We start from the raw sequence: 24282 nt of genomic DNA, 5'->3' as shown, positions 1-24282 counted from the left end.
GGGGACCTGCTTTTGAGTCCGGATTCATCAACTTGGACAAGTCATTTGCTTTCTTTGAAGTTCATACGCTGGGTTAGGATAAAACATCTCCAGCTTTCCCGCCTGGGTTTTAGGGAGGGAAAGCAGGTGACTGCCCGTGAGAACCGAGCAGGTGGGCGGCGGTGTGAGCATGGGCAGCAGAAACGCGGTCCTAGCGAGTACCGTTCCCTTCCCAGCAACAGAACAGGTCCTGAGCGCACGCGTCTGCTGCTTGCCTAGCGCTCTCCTTGGGTCCTCCAAGACCGCGAGGAGGACCCCGGAAACAGTCCAGTAGGGTGGGGCAGGCTCCCCGTCCCGTCCGCCCATCTTCTTTTCCTGTCCCAGGTCGTATTCTGCAGATCCCCAGAGCACTTTCCCGGTGCTGGAGCAGCGGGAGAACGTGGGAAGCTGTCAACCCCCAGATGGCGCTGTGCCCCCGCATCAAGTTCAGATGCACCGGAAAAACGATTACATCATCCCAGGCCTGGGCAGAATCCACCAGAAGCGCGGAGGAAGGAAACAGAAGGGAGTGGGTTTTTTCTCTGACTAAATCGCGTTGAAGTTCGGTAGGAAGGGTTCTAAGGTGACAGGTTCTGTTGAAGCCTTACGATTGGGAGATATTGTTTGGTTCTGTTAGGTTTCTAGTGCTTTCCTGAGATACCATCACCAGTCATTTCACTGGGGGAGGGGGTGCGCAGGAGGATCTGTTATCAGAAGGAGCTCTAGAGGCTAAAGACCTGCGTTCTCTGACTTTTTTATTTGTGTGATCATAGACGGTTAGTTAATCTCTGTGGTTCAAACTTTATGGGCAAAATGGAGAGAATATGGGTATCCACCTCACAGAATTGAAGGATGAGCCAAAGCAATCCAAAGCATCTAGCTGGTACCAAGCACCCAGCAGGCACAGGGAGAAAAGGCTTAGCTTCAGCTCACACCTTCTGAGAGTGTACCCTGGGGTCTGGTGTAGGCGCTGCTTCCCACATGGTCCCTCCTTTTCCCTTCCTGGGCCTATGACTGCTGTGGGGAGCTGGCCCGGAGCCCACAGTTAGGAAGAGTCATGGAATGAGCATCCCCTGAACATGCCTAATACAGCCATCAAGGACCCGGTCCTCTGCTCTGCCCTGTTACCCCGAGAACAGCTCTGGACACTGAATCCAGGCAGCAAGCCTGGCTCAGAAGCAGACCTGGGACAACCAGGCTACAGGTCCTGTACCCACAGCTTGGGCTTGCCCCCATGCTATGCTTTCTGAGGTGGTAAACCGAGTTCATGGTCAACTGGACGGTGAGGCAGGGAACCTGATCTTCTAGAGCCCTCCTGGGAGCCCAGGGTGAGCATCAGGACCCATAGTACATGACAGAGGCGAGGCACAGTGACTCTCAGCTAAAGGTCTGTATATATTATCAAAATCTTATGCAAAAACAGATACACAGCTATTTTTACAGCAGCGGGTGGGTGTGAGGAAAATGTCGGCTTTGGCATCAAACCTTCAGGTCCAGCTGCTGTCTGTCCCTCTCCTCTCATCTGGAGCCCACTCCCACCAGGCACTGTCCATCCAGGCCAGCTGCCCACCATGTCCTCAGCCCTTCCTGCTTTCCCCTTGGACTCCCATGCCCTCGATCCCTCTGCCATTGCCCCTCAGAGTACCACTGGCCCAGCAGCTTTGCCCCAAGGGCTCCTCAGAGGCCTGGATCCTGGCCCTGAAGGGCAGTGGGGCTGGATATGTGGTCCCCAGGGGACATCTTTCCTGGATCATAGGCCTTTTGCAGTATGCCAGCTACGCCAGGTCCTGGGCAGTGCCATCTTCTCCATGATGCACAAAAAAGACTCTTCTTGTCCAGAAACCTCAGTTCCAGGTGTCAAAGCAATTTTTGGAGAGCCTCAGAGACAAGAAAAGGAAGGCGACAGGAGATGTGGCGTCCTCCTTTGAGTGTGGCCCAGGCCTTGAGCTCTTCCATGGCAGAACAGGGACAACCACAGCAGGTCAGCCAGAGTGGGGTGGGCGGGGTCTGTGCAGCCCTGGGATGTGAGCCAGGGCAGTCATGGCCTTGGCACCAGAGCCCAGCAGCCTGATCCTACTGAAGCAGCTTGGGCACTTCCACCTGTAGGGCAGAGAGACAGGCAGGTTAGAGCAAGGAGTCTGGTAAAGGGGCCTCTGGAATTCATTTCACCTCCCTCCCTTCTGGAAGTACACCGCCCCAGATCCCTCAGTATGTGTCTGTGGGATGATTACATGAGGTATTGACACTGAAGGAGCATTTTTCCTCTTCTGTAAGAGGAAATGTCAGAGCCCAGCAAGTTGGGAGGTTGAGGTAGGAGGACCAAAAATCCAAGGCCAGCCTCAGCAACTCAGAACCTGTTTCAAACTAAAAAATAAAATGGGCTGGGGATGTAGCTCATTGGTAGGATAAATACCCAGGACCATAAAAAGAACAAACAAAAGACCCTGGATATCATCAGATGACCACTACAATTACAAGTGAGGTTGTCCTTTATCTCATGTCCAGTGGCAAATAATGTGAGGGTAGAGTATTCACTCAGACAGCAAATGACCATGGACTCTGTCACCCAGGGAGGCGGGACTATGAGAAGTAGGGTGCCCAGGATGGCCCATGTGTCCATTGCACTGGTTAGTCAAAGGTTGACTTTCCAGAGGGTGAACCTTTGGGATAGACTGACCTGTAAGCCTGGGCTGACCCTAAGAGGGGATTCACAAAACCAAGATGGCATTTGTTTGGGGAATGGAGAAAAGAAGACCTAGAGGAAGAAGCCAGGTGCAGTGGCACAGGCCTGTAATTCCTCCGGCTAGAGGATGAGGCTCAGCAACTTAGCAAGACCCTTTTAAAATAAAATTAAAAGTCTGGGGATAGAGCTCAGTGCAGAGAACATGAGTTTCAATATCTCCAGTTTTAAGAAAAAAGAGGACGACAACGACTTAGAGGAAGAGCCACAGCAATGCTCCATGTGGAGGCTGCTTCTCCACGTGCAAGAGGAACAGGTTGGACTGCAGGTGAAGGAGCTCCAAGTGTGGAGGGAGAAGCCAGAGGAAGCATAGAGGCCCACCCACCTGTAAGGGAGGTACAGGAGTGACCTGCCTGGGGGCAGGAGCGTGGCTCAGATGACCTGCAGGACCTGGGGTCTGGATGCACCCGCAGCCCAACACCAGTGTCTTGGCACATGTGCCCTTTGCAACTGCTCCCTCCTGTAAGCCCCTGGTCACCCTGCCCTGCGGCCATGGCCACAGCAACTTGCCTTCTTCAGCTGCTTAAGGTTGCTGGAGCGGATGGCGGCCAGGAGCTGGTCACGCGAGTTCTTCTCCTGGGCAGGGAGGACTTTGTCTCCCATTTTCCTCTGAGTGGCTGGGGAGAGTGAGTTCTTCAGGTTCTCCATGATAAGGGGAGGAGCCAAGGGAGGGGGAGGAGGGGGAGGGGCAGCTGGAGCCCCACCTTTCTTCGGGGAGTTCTTTGGAGCAGGCTTTGGAGATGGCTGGGGTGAAGGTCTGGGGGAGCCCTTGGCCAGGGTCCCAGCCTTGGGCACCTCCAGCAGATCCTTCTTCTCCCCACCGGCTTCCTGGGCCTGCCTTTGCTCCTGCAGCCGCTTTTGTCGCTGCTTGTCCATGTTGCGGCTGAGCAGGTTGGTGACGGTCATTCGGGGTCCGGCAAGCTCGAAATGGTAGCCCAGCTTGAGCAGGGTGGTGTTTTCCTTGAGCAGCTTGGCGATCTCCATCTCCGTCTTGCCCCCGCAGATGTGCCGCTGGTTGTGGAAGCGCAGCTCGGTCAGCGTGTTGTTCTGGAGCAGCGCACGGAAGATAGCCAGGATGCCCTTGCCTGTGATGTGGTTGGAGTCCAGGTTGAGGCTGGTGATGGTCTTGTTGGCCTTGAGCATGATGGCTATGGCAAAGGCCACGTGGTCGTCCGCCCGCGTGTTGGCCAAGGCGAACACCTTGACCACGGTGTTGAACTCCAGGGCCTCGGTGAACCTGACCAAGATCTCGTTGGTGATGCAGTCTGAGTTGTTGACGTTCACTTCGGTCATCTCTGGGTCGTTGTTCTTCACTCTCTCCAGGGGCTCGTCAAATATGCTGGGCGCCGCTTCCTCCTCCGCCCTGGCAGGCGCCTCTGAGGGCTTGCTGGGCCCACCAGCGGCCTGTTTCTCGGCTGCTTTGGTCTGACTCTCTTCCTTGGCCTCCTTCTCATTTCGGGACTCCTCCCTCTTGGCTTTTCCATCCTCCTTTTTTGTGTCCCTGTTCTCAGTTCTTCTCTTTGCTCCCTCCTCCTCCTTTTTCCTGTCTGTGTCCCCACTGGCTCTTTTCATCTTCCCGTCCTCCCTCCTTGCATCTGTGCTCCTGCTGTCCCCCTTCACCTCCTCACTGTCCCCTTTCTTGGCCAGCTCCTTCACCTCCTCACTCTTCTTGTCCTTGTCCTTGCTCAAGCCCGGGGTCCTGTCACCCCCTCTCTTCTCCTCTTCCTTCCTGATGGCCACGGTCTTCTCGTCTCCTCTCCCGTCTTTCCCTGCCTCCTTCTTGTCCACCACGGCTCTGACCCGGCCCTTGTCGATGCCCCTGATCACCTTCTCCTCCTTTGGCCTCTCTCCACTTCTGCCATCAGCTTCCTCTTTGTCTCTGGAGAAGCTTTTCTTTAAACCACCCCTCTTTGGCTCCTTTCCCAGGTCTGAGTCCCGTCTGGGGCCCAGGGCCTTCTTGCTGGCATCTCTGCCCCTTTCCTCTCCGTTCTTGGCATCTGCTCTGGTCTCCACTTGCTTGCTTTCCTAAGAATTCAGAAAAGAAAAATAAACATGAAGAGCTGGCTTCAGAAGGAGGGGAACGGGTACGGGACAAGTGGGGAGCACTTATACAACCGCCCCGGGCCTCTGCAGGACACTTGGTGTTCCAGAGAGTGATGGGCACATCCCTGTTGAGACAGCAGAAGTGGAACTTTGCAGGGTTCCAGCCGGAGAGAATGGGCTGGTATCAGGCTCACAGCCATGGGTCATGAGATGCCAAGATGAACACCTGCGCAGGTTGGCACCAAGTGCACTTCCTTTCCCAGAGCATTCTCAGACTCAGGTCTGCCCTTTTCTGTCGTGGGTGATTTATCTATTGCACTACTGCCCCCCATCCGAAGGACTTCTTCCAACAGTGCTCTGTCACACATGCTAGAACCTGAGGCAAGAGAGAAAACCGCTAACGCTGATCCTGTCTTTGTTTTGAATTTTCTTTTTTGGGTACTGTGGATTGAACTCAGAACCTTGCACATGCGAGGCAAGCACTCCACCACTGAGCTACACCCCAGTCCTTTTTCCTCTGTTTTGAGATAGGGTCTTGCTAAGTTGCAGAGGCTGGTCTTGAACTTGGAATCCTCCTGCCTCAGCCTCCCAAGTAGCTGGGATTATAGGTGTGCCCCACCTCCCGTGGCTTCTGCCCCTGTGTTCTGTGCTCAAGGTCACTGCCTCATACCCCTCAGCCTAGTCCCAGTCCTGTTGCCAAGGGGAGGTCACTGGTTCTCAGATACTGGAATGTTATAAGCCAGGACATTTACAAAGAAAAAAGGAATTGAAAGAATGGAGACAGGGTTGCTAACACTTTCCCAATTAAGGATATTTATAAATTCTATCATCATCATCTTATTGAAACAAGGAGCTAATTATTAAGAAGTAGGTAACAGAACAAAGGATGTACCCTTACAGCAAATGCCAAAACATGGTGCCTCTTTAAAAGTTCACAGTGTTGTCTTTTTTTTTTTTTTTTGCAGTGCTGGGGTTGGAACCCAGGGCTTGACCATGCTAGGCAAGTGCGTGGCCACTGGGCTGCATTCCCAGCCCTAGTCTTTATTTTTTAGTAAAAATTTTGCTAAGAACAGGCCTTTCCCTGTAGGTAGCCCCGGAGTCCACTAGGATTCTGTGACTCACTCTGACCACACAGCCGTGAGGATGTGGCTCGGGAGGCTGTGGGACAGGGTCAGTGGAGCACAGTGGAGGCTTGATGTTCTGTGCCATCAGCCACCCCGCACTCCCACATGGGGGCCTATTTCTTGCTCCATGAAGTTGAGGAGCTATTTCCAGAAGACCTAGTTCGTGTCCCCACCACAGGAGCAGAGGAAGCAGCAGATGACCTAAGATATGGCATTGAATTTAACTGTCCAACTGGGATGGAGACCCCAGAGCAACTGGGACTCCGAGGGATGCTGTGAGGACCTTCCTTAAAGGTGCCTTGAGAGATCGTGGCGTGAGCATTGGAAGGGTGTCTTTTAAGAGAGTCCAGCGGGATGGAAAGAGGGGAAGGAAGAAAGGCACTCTTTGACCCAGAGGGAATGGAGGGCAAGGTTGGCCCTTTGGAGACAGTTTGTATCTGAACCCACAAACACAGCCATTGGGGACCAGCCCCTGGGTATTTGGCAGTGAAGTCCTCAGCTCTTCTGCTAGAATCATGATAGGCAGCCCAGGGACCCAGGGCCTCAGGGACAAAGCCTTGGAAGGGGCACTTCTTGCCTCCAGCCCTAGAATGCATGGGGTTCTCCCTGGGGCTGTGGTGATGGAACAGGGGACAGAGAGCCCCCCCACACTCAGTCTGGTTCCCAAGGAACTGAGTTCGCCACCTGTGATCACCCTGAGCCGGGATATAATGATCTGCCTCAGTGTGGCTAGGGAGTCCCCTGCCCTGCCGTCCCCCATCCAGAGTGGTCCTTTCACAGGTTCCATCCCCGTGAGCCTGGCACGGCCTCTAGACGTCAGGCCTCAGGGCAGACTCCTGCCTGCCTCTCCTTCCCTTCCCAGGATGTGCCCCCGTCAGAATGTCCCGGCGCCCACCAGGCTGGCCCAGCTGTCCTCTGCAGAGTTGCCATTGCCTCTCAGCCACAGGCTTCACTGAGGGAAGCTGGGGACCCAGAGAGATGACAGCCAACTCCACCCAGCGGGTTCAGGAAAAACTGGGGCCCAGGCCTGATCATCTCTCGAACAGGCACTGTTATGGTTTGGATGGGAGGTGTCCCCCAAATCTCACGTGTGAGACAATGCACGAAGCTTCAGAGGAGAAATTAGGCTGTGAGAGCCTTAACAGAATCGGCGGCTTAATCCCTGGAGGGGTTAACTGAGTGGCCACCGAGGCAGGTGGGGTGTGGCTGGAGGGAGCAGCTCATCGAGGGCACGGCTTGGGTGTATGCTCAGTCTCTGGAGAGTGGAGTCTCTCTCTGCTTTCTGATCACTGTGTGAGCCGCTTCCCTCTGCCACCCTCCAGCGCCATCATGTTCCGCCTCACCTCGAGCCCCGAGGAATGCAGCCAGCCTTCTATGGACTGAGACCTCTAAAACCATGAACTCTCAAATAAATGTTTCCTCCTCTGCAATTGTTCTGGTCAGATTTTTTAGTGACAGCAGCGAAATGGCTGAATAGCCACCAAGTCAATGCCACTGCATTTGACCTTCCGATTAGGGGCCAAGGACCCCCCAACCCCTGTCCGCCCAGCACCCCTTGGGTGCCCGAGTGCCCTGCTGTCCATGGGACCTCAGGAACCCTCCTTCGGGCTCAGGACTCCCATTCAGAACCTTCGCTCCCTCCCCAAGCAGGACTTGTCTTTGCTTGGAACCCTCTTTCTCCCTTGACATCCCAGGTCCTGACCTCTGCCTTTTGTCCTCCTGTGGGACCACTGGCCACTCCCTCTCAGGTGCTTCCCTCCACTGTGGTCCTAGCTGGCTAGGACCTGCCAAGCGTCTGTTCTGAGGAGGTGTGCCAACCCTTTAAAAAGAACCTCATGAAAAACAGACCAGTGGGGGAGGGGGAGAGGGCTGATTAATCATCAGTTTCCTCCAAATAGCCAGGAATGAGTGGGGCTGGGGCTTGTTGCAGCTCGAGCAGCCCTGAGAGCTCAGATGTTGCCTTAAAAGGAGAAGGAGCCCCGAGTGCTCCCTGGACTGGGATTTCTGTGAAGCCAGTTCCTCAGCACACAGCAGATTGCTCTCCTTCATGCTTATCTGAGAAGGAGTCCAGGCCGACTTCTTTTTGTTTCTAGAACTAGTGGTGCATCCTGGTGACCTCCAGAGGTTATTTTTGCTTGTGTTCCTGTCTTCAATCCTTAGTTGACCTTTCATTCCTTATAGCTAAAGGGATTGGAGTTAGCTATGATGAAGAACTTCCATAGAATGAAAGTTTGTGTCTTCTACATAAGGAACCTAAGTAGCAAAATCTTTTTCTCCTTCGGAAAAGCTGAAGGGATAGGGAAGGGCTACAGGCAGGGGAATGGAAAGGATGGCCTCAGAAAGCTGCTGGTGGACTGGGTGCCGTGGTACATACCTGGAGAAGCTGAGGCAGGAGGATTGAAAGTTCAAGGCCAGCCTCAACAACTCAGCAAGGCCCTAAGCAATTTAGCGAAATCCTATTTCCCAATAAAAAGGACTGGAGACAGTCACATGAGTTAGATCCAAGTTCAGTGCCCCTGGTGGGTTCAATGGACAGAACACAGCATCTTCTCCCTCACAGGGGTCTTCCGATATGATTCCCTGTGAAGTCTTACCTGACTGCAGAGAAGAGAACCATTCATCACCCACTGCCAAAAGAGGAGAGGAGAACTGTCTATCCAGACGCTATTTGAATACAAAGACATAAAGGTAGACAATTGTCTAGCCTTAAAGAATGAGAACTTTCTGAGTGCAAGGGTCGAAGCCTCTGCGTGCTGCACTTGGCACCAGCCGGCTAGACCCCTGCTAGCTCGTGCCAACCCTCCCAGCTCATCTCTGTCCTTTCCGTGACCCAACATCTGAGGAGAGTCATCCCAGCCCCAGACAGCTGCAAGGCAGTCTGCAGGAGGACCCTAGGGAGGACTGCTCATCGGGCAGTCGGAAGGCACAGGAGTGCTTTGACTTGTGTCCCCTTTCCAGCCATTTGCTCCAAGGCAGAGCCATGGAGTTCAGGGTGCCTCATGACGGCACACCTCACATGTGATACCTCTGTCACAAAGTCAGGCACCTTTTCTCCTACAGCAAGACTGAGGTGATGCTGATTCTGATGGCAGTGCCACTCTTGCTGTGTCCTGGTAAGTACCTCCCTGCCCCCCATAAGGCCTTCTGGTTGGAGGCATCCAGAGTGCCCCCAGCTCCAGCTCCAGGCTGGACGCAGGGCTTCTTGTCCCCAGCTCAGTTTTTGCAAGGCCCTCTTCCCAGGCCTTAGCTGCAGTCCCTGAGGGCATCGATAGCCTCCTACCCATGGATCCAGAACTCGCTAGAAAATGTATTTCTACCTTGGCGCTGGCCTGCTTCTTGTTTCCCCCTATCAAGGTCATATTTAGCAGGGAAGTCAGGGAAATGGGACATCTCCTAGTCCTGCTCCCAAAGTGCCAACCCCTTCCCGGTCCTGCACCACATCTCAGAACCCAAGATCTCACTCCCCTTTTCTTCTCAAGAAGCTGTCCCAGCAGGGGGCACTCCCTCCAGCCACCTGGTGACCTTCTGGTCTCAGGAACTGCAGCTGCCCGTGTCATCTGTCTGCACAAGGGGGGGCAGGGAGGAACTGGCCACAGGTCCCCTGGGAGAGCAGCTCCCTTTCAGGGCTGGTGTGAAGGGCAGGGCAAGTGGCTGGGCCCAGACCTGTGGGGATCAAGGGAGTTGTCCCCTCAGGTCTCCTGCCTGGCTCCATGTGGAGTGCCCATGCTTTCATGGTTTTTCTACCAAGAAGAAAGATTTTAGATTCTCCTGGCAAGTAGTTGCAGGAGGGCCCACTGCTGTTGGGGAAAGTGGCATTGCTGAGGCTGGCATTCTGGGGAGGGACCGCAGGAAATGTGGGCTGTGAAGGAGCATCCCTCTGTTGAGGCTGGGCCAGTTCATTAGACAGATCTTTTTATAACTGGAATTGCCCCTAGAAAACTTCAAGTCCCCTTCACAGTTATCAGGAAAGCTAGAATTGTTCTGGTAAAGTCCTAACCATGGTGGCCTGGGAGCCCAACTGCCTAGTTGGCCCATGTGCAAATCCCAGCTCTGCCTCCAACTAACCATGTGACCTTGGATAAGTCACTTAGCCCCTATGAACTTGTCTTATGTGCTCAAGACTGACCTCCCTGGGGCTCCTCACTGGGTTGTGAGAGTCAGGAATTGAACCATGGCCTTGATGCCCCAAAGACTTGAATAAGAGATAAGCCTAGGCTGGGCAGTGGCTCAGTGGTAGCGCACTTGCCTAGCATGTGTGAGGCCGTGGGTTTGATCCTCAGCACCACATAAAAATAAAATAAAGGTATTGAGTGCACCTACACCTGAAACAAAAATTTTTTTTTTTTTTTTTTTTTTTAAAAAGAGATAAGCTGTGATCATTCTGGATCCTTTATCAATAGTGCTTAAACCACAACTGTGGGCAGTAGGGCCCCATCCTCCTGTAGCGGAGGCCTCCTGTCCTCTCTGCTCATTCAGAATTGATCAGCAGGTGAAATTAAGCACTTACTCAGTGGTCAGTGGAACTACATTTTGAACCTTTCCATGGTCAATGAAATGACCACATTCCAGACCCCAGAAACCTACCCGGAAGGCTAGAGGCTGGGAAGGGACCAGACTGCTTTGGGAAGCCTCCCCGCAGACCCTACCCCAACCCTATGGTGAGAGGTAGTGGTGCGGTGGGAGAGGGACCTGTGAACCCTGTGTGGGACTCAGGGTACAAAGAGGAAGTGTCTGTTCTCCAGAGTAAGTCCCCCCAGAAACCCTCTGTGGGTCTTGCTCATTCACCCACTCATGGTTTCATCCATTGGGATAGGGACACAGTGCTGCCTGAGCCTTGTCTTCATAATTTAGGGGACAAGCTGATCAAGTGTGTGTAGCAGAGGGTGATGGGGGAGTGGACTCCCTGTGAGCAGATGGCCCAAGATAGTTAGTGCCTCAGCTGACAGCACCCCTCTGCTGGGCACAGAGTCACTGCATCCCTCCCAGGAAGGTCTGACAGCCCCTTTCTCAACTCCTGCTTGGCAGTGGACGAAGCCTGGGTGCTCACAGCAACCCCTGGCCCTTCCCAGATCATCCCATGCCGGCTTCCCCTATTTCAAAGCCCCCCACTCTAGGAAAGCACAGACTGTCTCCACTGGCCCTTGCAGGACAAGTTCTGAGGGAACCCTCTCTTCACCCCTCCCAACTGTAAGAGGCCGATGAGGAAACCCAGGCCTCAGAGACGGGGCTGGGGAAGCGGGGAGGAAATGGGCAATGAGGAGAAGTGAGACAATAACCTTCCTCCCCTTCAGCTAACATCTCTGGAAACAAACTTTCTGGAATGTTCAAGGGCTTGCACACAAAGACCACACATACACTCAGTCACTGCCCTACTGGAGTACAGTTAGTCTCATAAGAATAGGGACTTAAAATAGAATTCCTAATTTGGGGTTGGGAGCCTTCGTCCTATATGTGGGGGCTGCAGTGCCACCTCCTCACATCCTTTCTGAGTCCACTGACCACTCTGCACTTCTGGAGCTCCCAGCCCCTGACCATGGCAGGAGAGCGTGGGTTTTCACAGCATGGGTGCTCTGGGAGGGCCCTTTGGCATTGACAGCCAGGTGTGCCATCCAGTAATCCACATGGAGAGAGTCTACAACAGAGGTGCCAGGCCCAGAGAGACCCATGTTACCCCAGTCTGACCCTTCAACACCAGAGTGTGCAGATGTTTCTGTCAGTCCTGCTCTCAGCCTGAAGCCTATTGGTGAACACTCAATAAACATGATGGACAGTATTGGAGGTTTGTCCCTCAGCATCCCCAAAAGAATGCAAGCCTTTTGGACACTGCCTGTGCCAGGCTCAGGGCTTCAGAGAGGGTAATGTGGGCACCCTCAAGGGAGACATGGGCACCTGGTGAGCACTGAGCTGAAAAGCCAGGGCCAGTGCAGTCACAGAGCTAAGAACAGCTGCGCCCTGCAGGCATTCCAGACTCCTGCTGCCCAGCCCCACCCCACTTGACTTTCAGGCTTCCCAGGCACCCCAGTGGTCGCCACTTGTGAGCACGTGGGTCATCTCCCAAGGGTAGTAGGCTCTAGCCCCCTGGCCGATGCCTACCTGCAGAAGGTCTGACCTCAGGTCTGGGAATGGCAAGACTCAGGCTGTCCCCTCCACCCAGAGAGGAGGCCAGAGAGGCCCTGACACACAGGAGCTCACTTCTGAGCTGTAAGCCCCATTGTCTAAGGGGCATGGCCCCCACCCCTGGCCAGCAGTGCACCTGAGAGTCAAGGTCCAGAACCTTTGCTCAACCCTGTTTCCCAAATCCTCAGTCCAGGGAGCCTCCCCATGGCTTCTTGTCACCTTACCTCTTCAGCCTGGCAAGAGCTGACCTCGCGAGAGCTTCCTGCCTTACTGTTCTGTATGTTCCCAGATGTTAACCAACTCCTGTGCCTCACACCATGGCCCACCGGGGACTGAGTACTGTTATCCCCATTTTACAGAAGAAGAAATAGGAGCCCAAGAACACACAGCTAATAATGTTGAAGTAAGGATTCAAATTCAGGTTCTCAGGCTCCAGAGTTTGAACTTTTAACCCCTATACCATCTTCCTCAGTATCCACAGGGCATTGGCCCTAGGAGCCCCTCAGATACCAAAGTCTGTGGCTGCTCGAGTCCCTAATATAAAATGCCATAGTGCTCACACAGAACCTGGGCACATTCTCTGTATGCTTTATTTATTTATTTATTTTTGATACCGGGAATTGAACTCAGGGTCACTCAACCACTGAGTCACATTCCCAGCCCTTTTTAATTTTTTTTTTTAAGAGACAGGGTTTCACCAAGTTGCTTAGGGCTTTGCTGTTGCTGAGCCTGGCTTTGAACTCACGATCCTCCTGAGTCAGACTTCCTAGTCCCTGGGATTACAGGCGCTGTGGTGCACGCCTATAATCCCAGCAGCTCCAGAGGCTGAGGCAGAAGGATTCGAAGCCAGCCTCAGCAACTTAGCAAGGCCCTAGGCAATTCAGTGAAAACCTGTCATTAATAAAATACAAAATAAGGACTGGGGATGTGGCTCAATGGTTAAGTGCCCCTGAGTTCAATCCCCAGTACCAAAAAATTTAAAAAAACAAAAAATCCACAATTTCCTTTCCTTTTAAAGGCAGAATATGATGTGCCATCGTGCCTGATTCTTCCATATGCTTTAAATCATCTCTAGATTACCTATAATACTCAAAGCAATGTAAATTATATGTAACTAGTTAATACTGTATTTTAAAATTCATATTATTTTGACTGCTGTATTGCTATTTTTATTTTTATTTTTTCAAATATATTCTAACCACAGTGGGTTGAATCTGCAGATATGGAAGCAGGGGGTAAGAAGACCAGTTGTATTACACTGTGGTGTGTGAATGGAGCCACGGGCCAAGCTACTCTTTCACCTGAACACCTAGTCTAACCAGAGATAGCTCTTCTCCTCCAGCCACCCAACACTAAATAAGAATGCTGATAATAATATCCACAACCATCTAGTGTTTACAAGGTGCGAGACACTGTGCTAAGTGCTTTTCATAAGTCATTTATGTAATTCATTCCTAAGCACTGCAATCCAGAGCAGGCAGAGCCCGATGAGGCTCCGGTCTCCGTCTCTGTGGGAGGAAGCCAGGGGGAGGGGCCCTTCACATTCCCTGCCCCTGAGCTGTTTTAAGAAGTCTTCCTTTCCCACTATTTCCTCCAACAGTTTTCCTCCATGGCCTTAACAACCATCACCTTACCATGGTACACAGTGAGTGACAGTAGTCTTAAGTTCTGCTAAAGGAAGGATGCTACCAGGGCAAGGAAACACTTCAAAACTTCAAATCCAGCTGGGCGCTGTGGTGCACGCCTATAATCCCAGCAGCTCCAGAGGCTGAGGCAGAAGGATTCAAAGCCAGCCTCAGCAATTTAGCAAGGCCCTAGGCAATTCAGTGAAAACCTGTCATTAATAAAATACAAAATAAGGACTGGGGATGTGGCTCAATGGTTAAGTGCCCCTGAGTTCAATCCCCAGTACCAAAAAATTTAAAAAAACCAAAAAATCCACAATTTCCTTTCCTTTTAAAGGCAGAATATGATTCCACTGTATGTACATACCATGTTTTGTTGGTTCATTCATCTGTTGAAGGACACTCAGGTGAGTCTTGGCTCTTCTGAATAATGTTCTTACGAATATGGGTGTCCAAATTTCTGAGTCCTTATCCTCAACTCCTTTGGGCATCTACTCGATCTACTCGTAAGTGGAACTGCAGGAACAAGGCCCAAAATCTGGCTTCTCTATTCCACCTGCCTTGACTGTGTCACCTCCTGTCTTATCTAGCCCTGTCATTCACCATCTGGCCAATATCTTCAGTCTGGTCACCAGTGCTGGCCAAAGCCCCAACCCTGTATCTTGAGACCCTTGCCTGAGCTATTCCCCATCCCTGGCTGCTGGTCATCTGGAGAGAGTAGCCCACCCACTGTAAGCTGCAGACCCTGCTGCTCTGCGCCCTCCAGATCAGTGCCAATGCTGAGCACCATCTCTAGAGTTCAAATGCCAGTCTCTGCTTCCTGGCATCCTGGGCAGGTTAATGACCCTCTCTCATCTGTAAAATGGGACCGTAATCCTTCACAGGGCTGTTGTGAGGCTCCAATGAGGCGCTGCAGGCAACATATCTACAGCAGTGCAAGGGCCCAGGAAGCCTGTAGGGAAAGTCACCTGTCATGACTGGTCCCAGTTCCCGCATCAACTCTCTCCTGTCCTCTGCAGCGTCTCCCTCCCTCTGCCTTGTGTCTCTAGTCTCAGTCCACCTCCATTCTCCGCAGACCACCTCCTCTGCTTTCTTCCCAGGACGACACACCAAGCCTCCAGTGGGGACTCTCCCACCTCCAGCCGTCATTCCTACAAACTCAGTTCCCTGATCACCTCCTGTCCTCATCCCTCTCCTGCTGCCGCAGGTCCACCCTGCCCCATGGGCAGCCGCGCCCTCCTCTCTCCAAGCTCTCCCCACAGCCTCTCTGTCCCAGCTCCTTCCTCTCAGCCTTTCAGCAGTCTCTCCCTGTTACTCAACTCCCGGGCTTCACCCCGTAGTCCCTACCACAGACTGCCTCTGTCTCCAGCCTTCTACACCCGGACTTCCCCTAAGAGCTCTGCTTCTTCATCCCCTCGTTCCTCAGTCCCACACAATCTCACCTCACTCCCCACATTCCACAGCAGTTAGTTTCACCAGGATGGCTTCTGCCCCTCTTGTTGCTAAATGAGATTCACATCTTTCATTCTCCATCTTGCCCAGCTGCTTCAGGAACATGTGGTCCTGAGGACCAGGCCCTCCCTTCTGGATGCTGCCTCCCTTGGCTCCCCTCATGCCCCCAGGATTCCCCTCCTTTTCGGTCGCCTGCAAGGCGCATGCCCCTGCTGGACTCAGGCATGGGGGTGTTTTCAAGGCCTTGTTTCCAGCCTCCTTGTTTCCACTTTTAGACCCTCTCCCTGGGTGACCTCATCCTCTCTGCTGGCATCAGTGGCCGTCTATGTTCTGAGGCCTCTCAAAGCTCCTACAGAGGTTCAGACCCTTCTGTCCTGCTGTCTAGCAAACATCTTGGTTTGTGTGCCCCAAAATACCTCAAAAAATGGGCTCCTCATCTCTCCTGGTCCCTTGCTTCCTCCCGCACACGCCCTGTCTTGGAGAATGGTTCCTCTAGACATCCTGTGCTCCCTTCAGAAGCCCTTCTGGGATTTGGAGAGGAGGCACCTGAGGAGGCTGCCTGGATCCCTGGCAATCACTTTGCCCTTCTCTCCCACCAGCAACCCAAGGGACGTGGGGGAGGCTGGGAAATCAGACTACTTCACAAAGACCACTTTGCTCCCACACCTCCCACACGGAGATGGTGGGAAACCTAATGCCTCTCAAACCAGCCTCTCTCTCTATCCTTGCTCAGGTGGCCAAAAGTAGGGTTGGGACAACAACCATCTCTCAGATATTGCTGATGTCCTCTAGGAGAATCTCCACACTGCAGCCTGGGGTCCTTCACATGCACACATCTGCAACTCACTTCTTGGCCTAGAACCTCTGAGTTGTCCCCCGACACCCTCAGGACAAAGTGCAGACTCATAGGCCCCTCCTGGCCTGGCCACTGAAGGCCTCTGTTGGTGAGTTGGCCTTCCTCCCCGCAGTCTCCATTGGTCCTGCTGACTCTAAGACCTGAGGCAGCTAGGCCTCTGCATGTTTGCAAGGGTGCTCCATCACTTGGAAAGCTCTTCCCTCTTCTTCCAGCTGAACTCTGTCTGTCCTTAGTGGGGTCAGCTTGACTGTCTGGATTTTACTTTGGGTTATAGTGCAAAGAATTTAACTTTTTCATTTCAAACAGATATCTAATATCTGCCCTACTTTTATGATGAGGAAAAAGCCAAATTTTTTATTAAAAAAGGGAATTATCACTGGGCACAGTGGCACACGCCTGTAATCCCAGCAACTTGGGAGGCTGAGGCAGAAGGATTGAGTTTGAAGCCAACTTCAGCAACTTAGCGAGGTCCTAAGCAATCAGTGAGATCCTGTCTCTAAATAAAAAATAGAAAGGGCTGGGGATGTGGCTCAGTGGTTAAGCAACCCTGGGTTCAATTCTGGTACCAAAAAAAAAAAAAAAAAAAAAAAGGGAGAGAGAGAGGGAGAGAGAAAATTATCTTAAAATAATTCAGTTCATAGCAAAAACAAAACCAAACAGAAAAGCAAGAAAGCGAGATCACGGTTGAGGAATAGACCTATGGTAGTGTTCTTGCCCAGCATATGTGAGGTGCTGGGTTCCTCCCCAGCCCTGCAAAAATAAAGTAATAACATCAAAAAATTAAAAAGCAAGACCCCTCAGGTCAATGTGGAGGAGGAGGGATGGAAGGGATGGAGGGGACAGAGACTGGTGGTCATTCTCCTGCTGCTAGCCTCTGCCTGGCTCTGCCACGCCAGGCCCCACCATGCAGCCTGGCCTCTCCTGGTCCTGTTCCAGCACTTACCAAGTCAGCTCTGGTGATAAATATTAGTGCTGAGCAGAAACCAGGAGGGTCTCAGGTACCACCTCCTGCTCCAGTGTAAACAGCAACTCCACAGCTCCTTTTTCTCTCCCAGGATGATCTTCCCAGGGTTGGGGAGGGTGCAGTGGTATCCCTGAAAAGGGCAGTGATTTGTGCCAGGGGTGGGGGGGGGCTTTCCTGATGCAGTTTGGCGGGAGATCAGCTCCACAGGGGGAGCGATGCCCCCATCTTGCCTGCTCTGCCCTTGGAAGCAATGGGAAGCAGATGCAGCTTCTAGAGAAGACAATGAATGATGTACAAACTTGGGTGGCTGGGCTCTTGCATGCAATCTGTCACCAAACTCTCTGCCAAAGGGAATGGGGATCCTTGATTGCTTTGGGTCTTGCAGGGGCCGGATTTCTAGTGAAGTGGGTGTTGAATGGGGGAGATGACTTGACCTTGGGGAGCCAGAGGCACCAGAAAAGAAGACTGGGTGGGAGCAATCACTTATTCTGGCCCTTAGGACTCGCACCAGAGGCCTCTGCAGGCTACCGCAAAGGGAAGAAGGCCCCTAGGGAGCGGAGGCTTTTGCCTTAAGACTGTGCTGGCAACATCCCCAGGCAGGCCATCCTGGTTTCTGTTGGGTTATGAAGAACCCATCTCCAGGGACCTGGAGGTGCTTAGGGCAGGCCTTCTCTCCCAGGGAAGGGTCAGCTCCATTGTTTTCTACAGAACTAAATGTTTGCCAACTGGTCTGGTGAGTCATGCTGGGAAGCCTGTAGCAAACCCCATTTTTGGAGAAGTCAGGAAATCTCTTTAGAGAGACGAACAAGATACTTGAGTGCTTTGCTCTCTGAAACGTCTGCTTGCTACTTTCTGCTTCTTCATTTCATCCTAGCACAGATGAAAATCCAAGTGAGTTTGAAAAACATTGTAAAGATCTACTTAAAAGTCAGCTATTTGTCCCAGAGCACTGGGTCCTGCTTGGGTCCCACGGGGGTAGCAAGAGGAACATGTTGTCCTCTTGCTGCTGGAGCTGTGAGCAGGAGCCCTGGCTCTCACCCAGACACCCTCCTTCCTTTTCTAAACAGAAAGGCTACCATGGCCTAATCGGGACCAGCTCCATGGGTGTTTGACCTCAGCCTCCCGCAGGGCTCCATGCTCGGGAGGGCCCTGTGCTTCATTTCATGCTCTGCTGTGACCATCTTGAGGGTCTTGATTCTTGAACAGAGGGATTCAAGGCCTCACATTTTCATTTTTCTCTCATCCTTAGATTATTTTATTTATTTATTTTTGAGGCATGGGGGGATTAAACCCATGCTTCAAAAAATCCTCTTGCATGCTATGCAACTGCTCCACTGGTGAGTGACATCCCTAGTCCCCATTCTTATTTTAAAGCAAATTCCAGGTATATCATCTCATGTGTATAAATATCAGTGTATATCTCTAAGAGACAGAAACTTTTTAAAAAGATAGTTAAGATAACATTACCTGAACAACTAATAACAGCAGTTCCTCTTTTTGGGGGGGAGGGCATGTACCAGGGATTGAACTCAGGGGCATTTGATCACTAAGCCACATCCCCAGCCCTATTTTGTATTTTATTTAGAGGCAGGGTCTCACTGAGTTGTTTAGCGCCTGTGGCTGCTGAGGCTGGCTTTGAACTTGCAATCCTCCGGCCTCAGCCTCCTGAGTTGCTGGGATTACAGGCGTGCGCCTTCACACCCAGCTAGCAGTTCTCTTGATGTTCTGCTGACCCTTAGCCCAAGGGCCCTCTCAGTGGCCCTCCCAAACCCTGGGTCAGGAGCCCCTGCTCTGTATCCCTGCAGCAGGTCCAGCTCACAGCTCTCTGTGCACTGATCAGTTTATTCACCTGTCCCTGGACTAGATGATGAGTGACCTGAAATAAAAGAACTGGTCTTTTATTTCTGTCCCTAGCACCTGGCCTAGCAGAGTACTTTGTACTAAATAAATATTTGCTGGAATGAACTGAAAATATCTAAATCCTATCTACAGTGTCCCTGTTAAGCAGTAAGTACTGAATAATAATGACAGGGAGCTTAGCTCTTTTTGAGGAACACAAACTGACAAGCACTGCCCCCCTCCTTTTTTTTCCTTTTCCTCCCCCCAGCCCCCAGTACTGGTTGTTGAAACCAGGGGCCCTTTATATCCCCAGCACTTTATTTTTATTTTTATTTTAAGACAGGGTCTTGCTAAGTTGCCCAGGTTGGTCTCAAACTTGGAGATCTTCCTGTTTCAGCCTCCTAAGTTGAGTACCACCATACCTGCTTCTTTCTTTCTTTTCTAAGTTGGCTCTATCTCAGGAAGCCTTTCTGGCTCTGGTTATATCCTGGGGGCTATATAAAACAAGGCTCCCCTTCTCTTCTGCATAAGCGTTCTACCCACACTGGAGATTTATCATATGTTCTCCCTTAGGTTGCTCTTCTCTAGGCTAGAAAAGTTCTAGTCCACTGAGCCCATCAGCCCACCCAAAGAGAACTTTCTGGATCTTGGTTTTGCTGTTTAAAAGTTCATTGTGCATCTCAGCTTCAGATAATCTGCAAATATGGTAGGAGTGGCTTCCAGACCCTTGTTCCCACTGGACAGGGCAGAGCCCAAAGTAGAACCCCCTGGCACCCTACTAGAAATCTCCAGGAAGCCCTCAGTCAGCACCCAACTGCACTACCTTCCAACTGACATCTCCCCATCTAGCCCATTGTGAGAAGCCTTGGCAGTTTTTTTTCTGAAGTCTCTATAGAGGTCTAGGACGATGCCACTTCCACTCAACACTGAATATTCATGAGGATTTTACCCCAGTAAAATGATAAACCTTGAGCTACCATGTCCCATGCCCAGTTCTGGAAAGTCACTTCTTTCAGGCTGCAAAGTACGTCTCAAGTACAGCTCCCTTCCAGCAGCTGAAGCCCTAGGAGATGTAGGATTTTCATGGGCCGTGGTCATGAGATGGGAATTCCCCTTGCCATTGGAGAGGAGAGTCTGGGGTCTTTCCCTCTGAGACACACTGGGGGAGTCAGCTGGAGAACAGCCAAGCATATAGCTGAGTCTTTAAGCTCCAGGACAATTGGAGATAGGCCTGGTCATATCACTGAGGATGGGAGAGGGAGGAAGTTGAGCTCTAGAGGGAGAGGGCAGAAACGAAGCTGCCAAGCCTTACATCACGGAGGCCAAGTGTCCTCTACACAGTGCAGAACCTGGTGAATACACAGGGTGGTGCGAAGCTGGGAGTAAAGCTTTGGAAGTGACCTTCTTCAGAGAAGTCATCTGGGCATCAGAGATAAGAGAGGGACCTTCTCAGCAGAAGAAACAAAATAGGCAAAGGCATGGATTCACTGGAGCCTGGAAAATCTAGGGATTGTAGAGAAGTTCTTTGTAACTGCAGCGGGCTAAGGAGGGGATGGTGGGGGATGAAACCAGAATTGTACTCTGGAGGCAGATCATGACAATACACATCTTGCTAGGCAATACGGGCTTCACCCAGCAGCCAGGGGAGAAGCATGTGGATTTTTAACAGAGAAATAGCATTGCATATTGGAAAGATAGCTTTGGCAGAATGAAAAATAGCTTTGGCAGAAAGATAGCTTTGGCAGCTGTTTGGAGAATGAAATTGAGGCTGGGAGAAAGGGGAGGGAAACCAGTAGAACAGTAAGAGGCTACTGCAATAGTCCAGGCAAGAAATTATGAGATCCTGGACCAAAGTTGAGCAGTGAGCACAAAGAGAGAAATGCATTTCATTTCTGGGGCACAATTGGTAAGATTCAATGAAGTGGGGAGTAACAAGGAGGAGTGGAGGGTGACTCCAAGAGTTCTAGTTTGGTTGACTGGATAGATAATGGGCACAGTGGCACATGCCTGCAATCCCAGTGATTCAGGAGGTTGACGTAGGAGGATTGCCAAGTTTGAGGCCAGGCTGGGCAACTTACCAAGACTCTGTCTCAACATAAAAAAATAAAGAGGGCTGGGGATATAGCTCAGTGCTAGGGTACCCCTGGGTTCGACCTGCAGTCTGGGGTGGTGGTGGCTGGGAGATGTTATAACCATGACAGGCAATATGGAGAGACAGGTGAACATGACAATTGAGATTCTGAATCATTTTGCTCATGACAAGGTTTAAATGCCTAAGAAGTTGGCATTAATTAGGATCTGAGGTTCAGGAAGGCGAGCTGGGCTTGAGGTGTAGATCTGCAAGTCACTGTGTATAAGTAGCAATGAAAACCACAACAATAAGTAAGGTGACACTGAAAAGAGAGTCTTCGAGAAGAGGAAAGGGACTTACAGAAGAGGAGCAAGGAAATTATTATATTATTTAATAAAATAAAACCCCAAAATCACAATGAGTTATACTTCACAACCAATCAGTGTCTCGAATAAAAAAAAAATGTCAGACAAAAATAAGTGTTAGTAGGGATGTGCAGAAATTGCTTGTATAAATGGTGCAGCCACTTTGGAAAACAATCTGGCAGGTCCTCAAAAAGTTAAGCATAGAGTTACCATAAGACCTTGCAATTCTATACCTAGATATATAGCCAAGAGAACAGAACACATGTCCACACAAAAACTTACAAATGTTCACAGCAGGGCCAAAGTAGGAACCATCCAGCAGATGAATAAGTAAAAAAAATCCATTAACTGCTGAATGAACGAATAAACAAAATGTGGTATATTCATACAATGGAAAAATACTCAGCAATAAAAATGAATGAAGTACCATGCTATACCATGATGAACCTTGATAGTATGATAATTCAAAGAAACCAGGCCCACACTTGTATGATTCACTTATATGAAATGTTCACAGAGGAAGAAAGTAGCTTAGTGGTTGCTTGGGGGAGGGGGCGGTGGGAAAGGGGAATAAGGAGTACCCTTTTTCTCATCCTGATGGATTCAGGATTTCTTTTGGGATAATGAAAGTATTCTGGAATTAGGTAGTGATGATTAAACTGTATTTTAAAATATACTTAAAAAACCCGCACCAAATTGCTACTTATTGCGTTACTGGGTATTGTAACCAGAGGTCAACTATCACTGAGCAACCTCTCGGGTTCTTTTTATTTTATTTTGAGACAGAGTCTTGCTAAGTTGCCCGAGCAGGCCTTGAACTTGCCATTCTCCTGCCTCGGTGTCTTGAGTAGCTGGGATTACAGGTATGTGCCACCATGCCTGACTCTTTCGCTCCTTTGAGGTATGCAATTTGGACCTGGGGATGGTGGCTCAAGTCTGTGATTCCAGCAGGAGGATGGCAAGTGTGAAGCCAGCCTGGGCAATTAAGCAAGACCCTCAACAACTTAGTGAGACTCTGTCTCAAAATCAAAAAATTAAAGGACTGGGGATGTGACTCAGTGACAAAGAGCCCTCAGATTCAATCCTCAGTACCCAGACAAACAAAAACCAAAAGGATGAGTTATACCCTGTGAAGCATATCTCAATTTAAAAACTTAAAGACAGTTTTAAAATATCCTGGCCTTAATTAGATAAAAATGATAGTTATATTAAACAAAATCTTATTCTTTTTTTCTCTTGCTTTAACTTCTAAAGGCTAAAGATTAAATAAAGAACTGAAAATATGAAAACAAAATCCAACCAACCAAACAAATCATATGCTGGTACCATGGTTATTAACATTATATTGTATGGGGCTGGGGTTGTAGCTCAGTAGTAGAGCACTTGCCTAGTGTGTATGAGGCACTGGGTTCGATTCTCAGCACCACATACAAATAAATGAATAAAACAAAAAGGTCCATCACAACTAAAAAATATATTTTAAAAAAATGTATATTGTAGACCAGCATGGTCCAAAGGAAATATAATGCAAGCTACATATGTAACTTGGAGTTTTCTAGTAGCCATATTATGAAAAGTAAAATGAAATAGGTGAATTTAGTTTTAATAATACCTTTTGAACACACCCAGGCATTAGGCTCTGGTCAAAATGTCACCATTTCAATATGTAAACAATATAAAATTAATATTTTCCAGAATGTTTTTCTGCTAAGTTTTTGGAATCCAATATACATTTTATAGTTCTAGCACATTTCAGTTCAGACTGGCCCCATTTTAAGTGTTTGACAGCCACATGTGGCCAGCAGTTGCCACATCAGACAGGGCCATGCTAGGATGGCTGTCATTACCATGAGGCCAGTTTTATTTCCCTCTGTTTATCTCTGTTCATGATGAGCAAGAAAAGCCCTAGGCTTGTGTGATTGGCTCCAGTGTCCTTGGCAAGAGGCAAGTTGGAAAACCATAATCTGTTCTGCAGCTAGGCTTGGGAGAAGAACCTCAAGGGAGAGTGGAGACGGCCACTTTGAAGAGGAGAGAGAAGCTCAGTGAGTGAGTCTCTGGGGCCGACCCCGAGGGAGAAAAGTGGGGAAGGAAGCCAGGGCACCAGGATTCTTCCAGGCAGGAGGAGGAATTGCCACAGAATGGCCGGGGGGTGTTGACAGTTATTCCCAGGATCTCTTTGAGGGCAGTATAGGAGTCAGGTCAGTGCCCATCTCAGAGCATACCAAGTTTCCAGGCCAGCACAGTGACAGGAAAACTGTTGGTGGCCACAGACACCAGGACTGAGCAGCGCTTATCCTAGAATTGGGCACACAGTGAATGTTTCATGAATGTTGGTTGAATAAACGCATAGCCCACTATAGTGGAGGGCCACAGTGAAGGCTGGAGGGACAGATTTTGTTGTTGTTAAGTTATACATGATTTGTTGCAACTTGAGATCAGAAGATTGAGCTCAAGGCCTTCCTCGGCCACCAGCTGGGTAACCTCTTTAAGCCTCAGTTTTTCATCTGTCAAACAGATTGAAGCTTATCTACCTTACAAGGCCGATGGGAGGATCAAGTGAAATGACGGACATGGAAGTCTGCAAAGCTACACACACCCAGGCATTAGGCTCTGGAATTATTTTTGCCCAAGCATATCGTGTGATGTCCTAAGACTGCAGCAAAGTGCTCCCTAGCAGTCTGGATGTAAGGTGCTCCCTTTATATTTTCCATGGAAAGGGAAATGACCCTGCCTTATGACCTGGTGTTATGTGTTGATGTAGACTCCAGAATCTGTGTTGCAGCGCCCTCTGGAAGCAGGACAATGGACTGGTTGACCCTTCTTGACATCTCTCCTGGACTTAAACATTGCCAAAGCTGGAGCCTTCATTTTCTTTTTCATTAATAACAATTCTTTTCTTCCAAGACAGAGGGAAACTTGGCATATCTGCTCTGTTTGTGGTACACACAAACTGTCACATTATCCTATAAGTCAAAGAGAGAGGGTAGGTGCTCTGCTTGGTGGATATTACAACGTAAGGAACTTGATCCTCTAAAAAATAACATGTGTGGCCTCATGTTTCCCCAGGC

General features: G+C 50.3%; 1 protein-coding gene across 1 annotated transcript in view; it reads right to left on the bottom strand.

Moving 5' to 3' along the window:
• Positions 1 to 1393: 1393 nt before the first annotated feature.
• LMOD1 (leiomodin 1) overlaps positions 1394 to 24282 on the bottom strand; it is a 50124-nt gene continuing 27235 nt past the window's right edge. Inside the window, exons 3-4 of the mRNA XM_079106025.1 lie at positions 3269 to 4783; positions 1394 to 2118 (exon numbers count right to left, since the gene is read on the bottom strand). Coding sequence (XP_078962151.1) covers positions 2092 to 2118; positions 3269 to 4783 — 1542 coding nt within the window. The 3' untranslated portion in view covers positions 1394 to 2091. The remainder of the gene's footprint in view (positions 2119 to 3268; positions 4784 to 24282) is intronic.

This window comes from Sciurus vulgaris (assembly GCF_902686455.1).
Source record: "Sciurus vulgaris genome assembly, chromosome: 12".
Lineage (NCBI taxonomy): Eukaryota > Metazoa > Chordata > Mammalia > Rodentia > Sciuridae > Sciurus > Sciurus vulgaris.
Note: the sequence above shows the minus strand (reverse complement) of the source record. Positions and strands in the feature narration are given on the sequence as shown.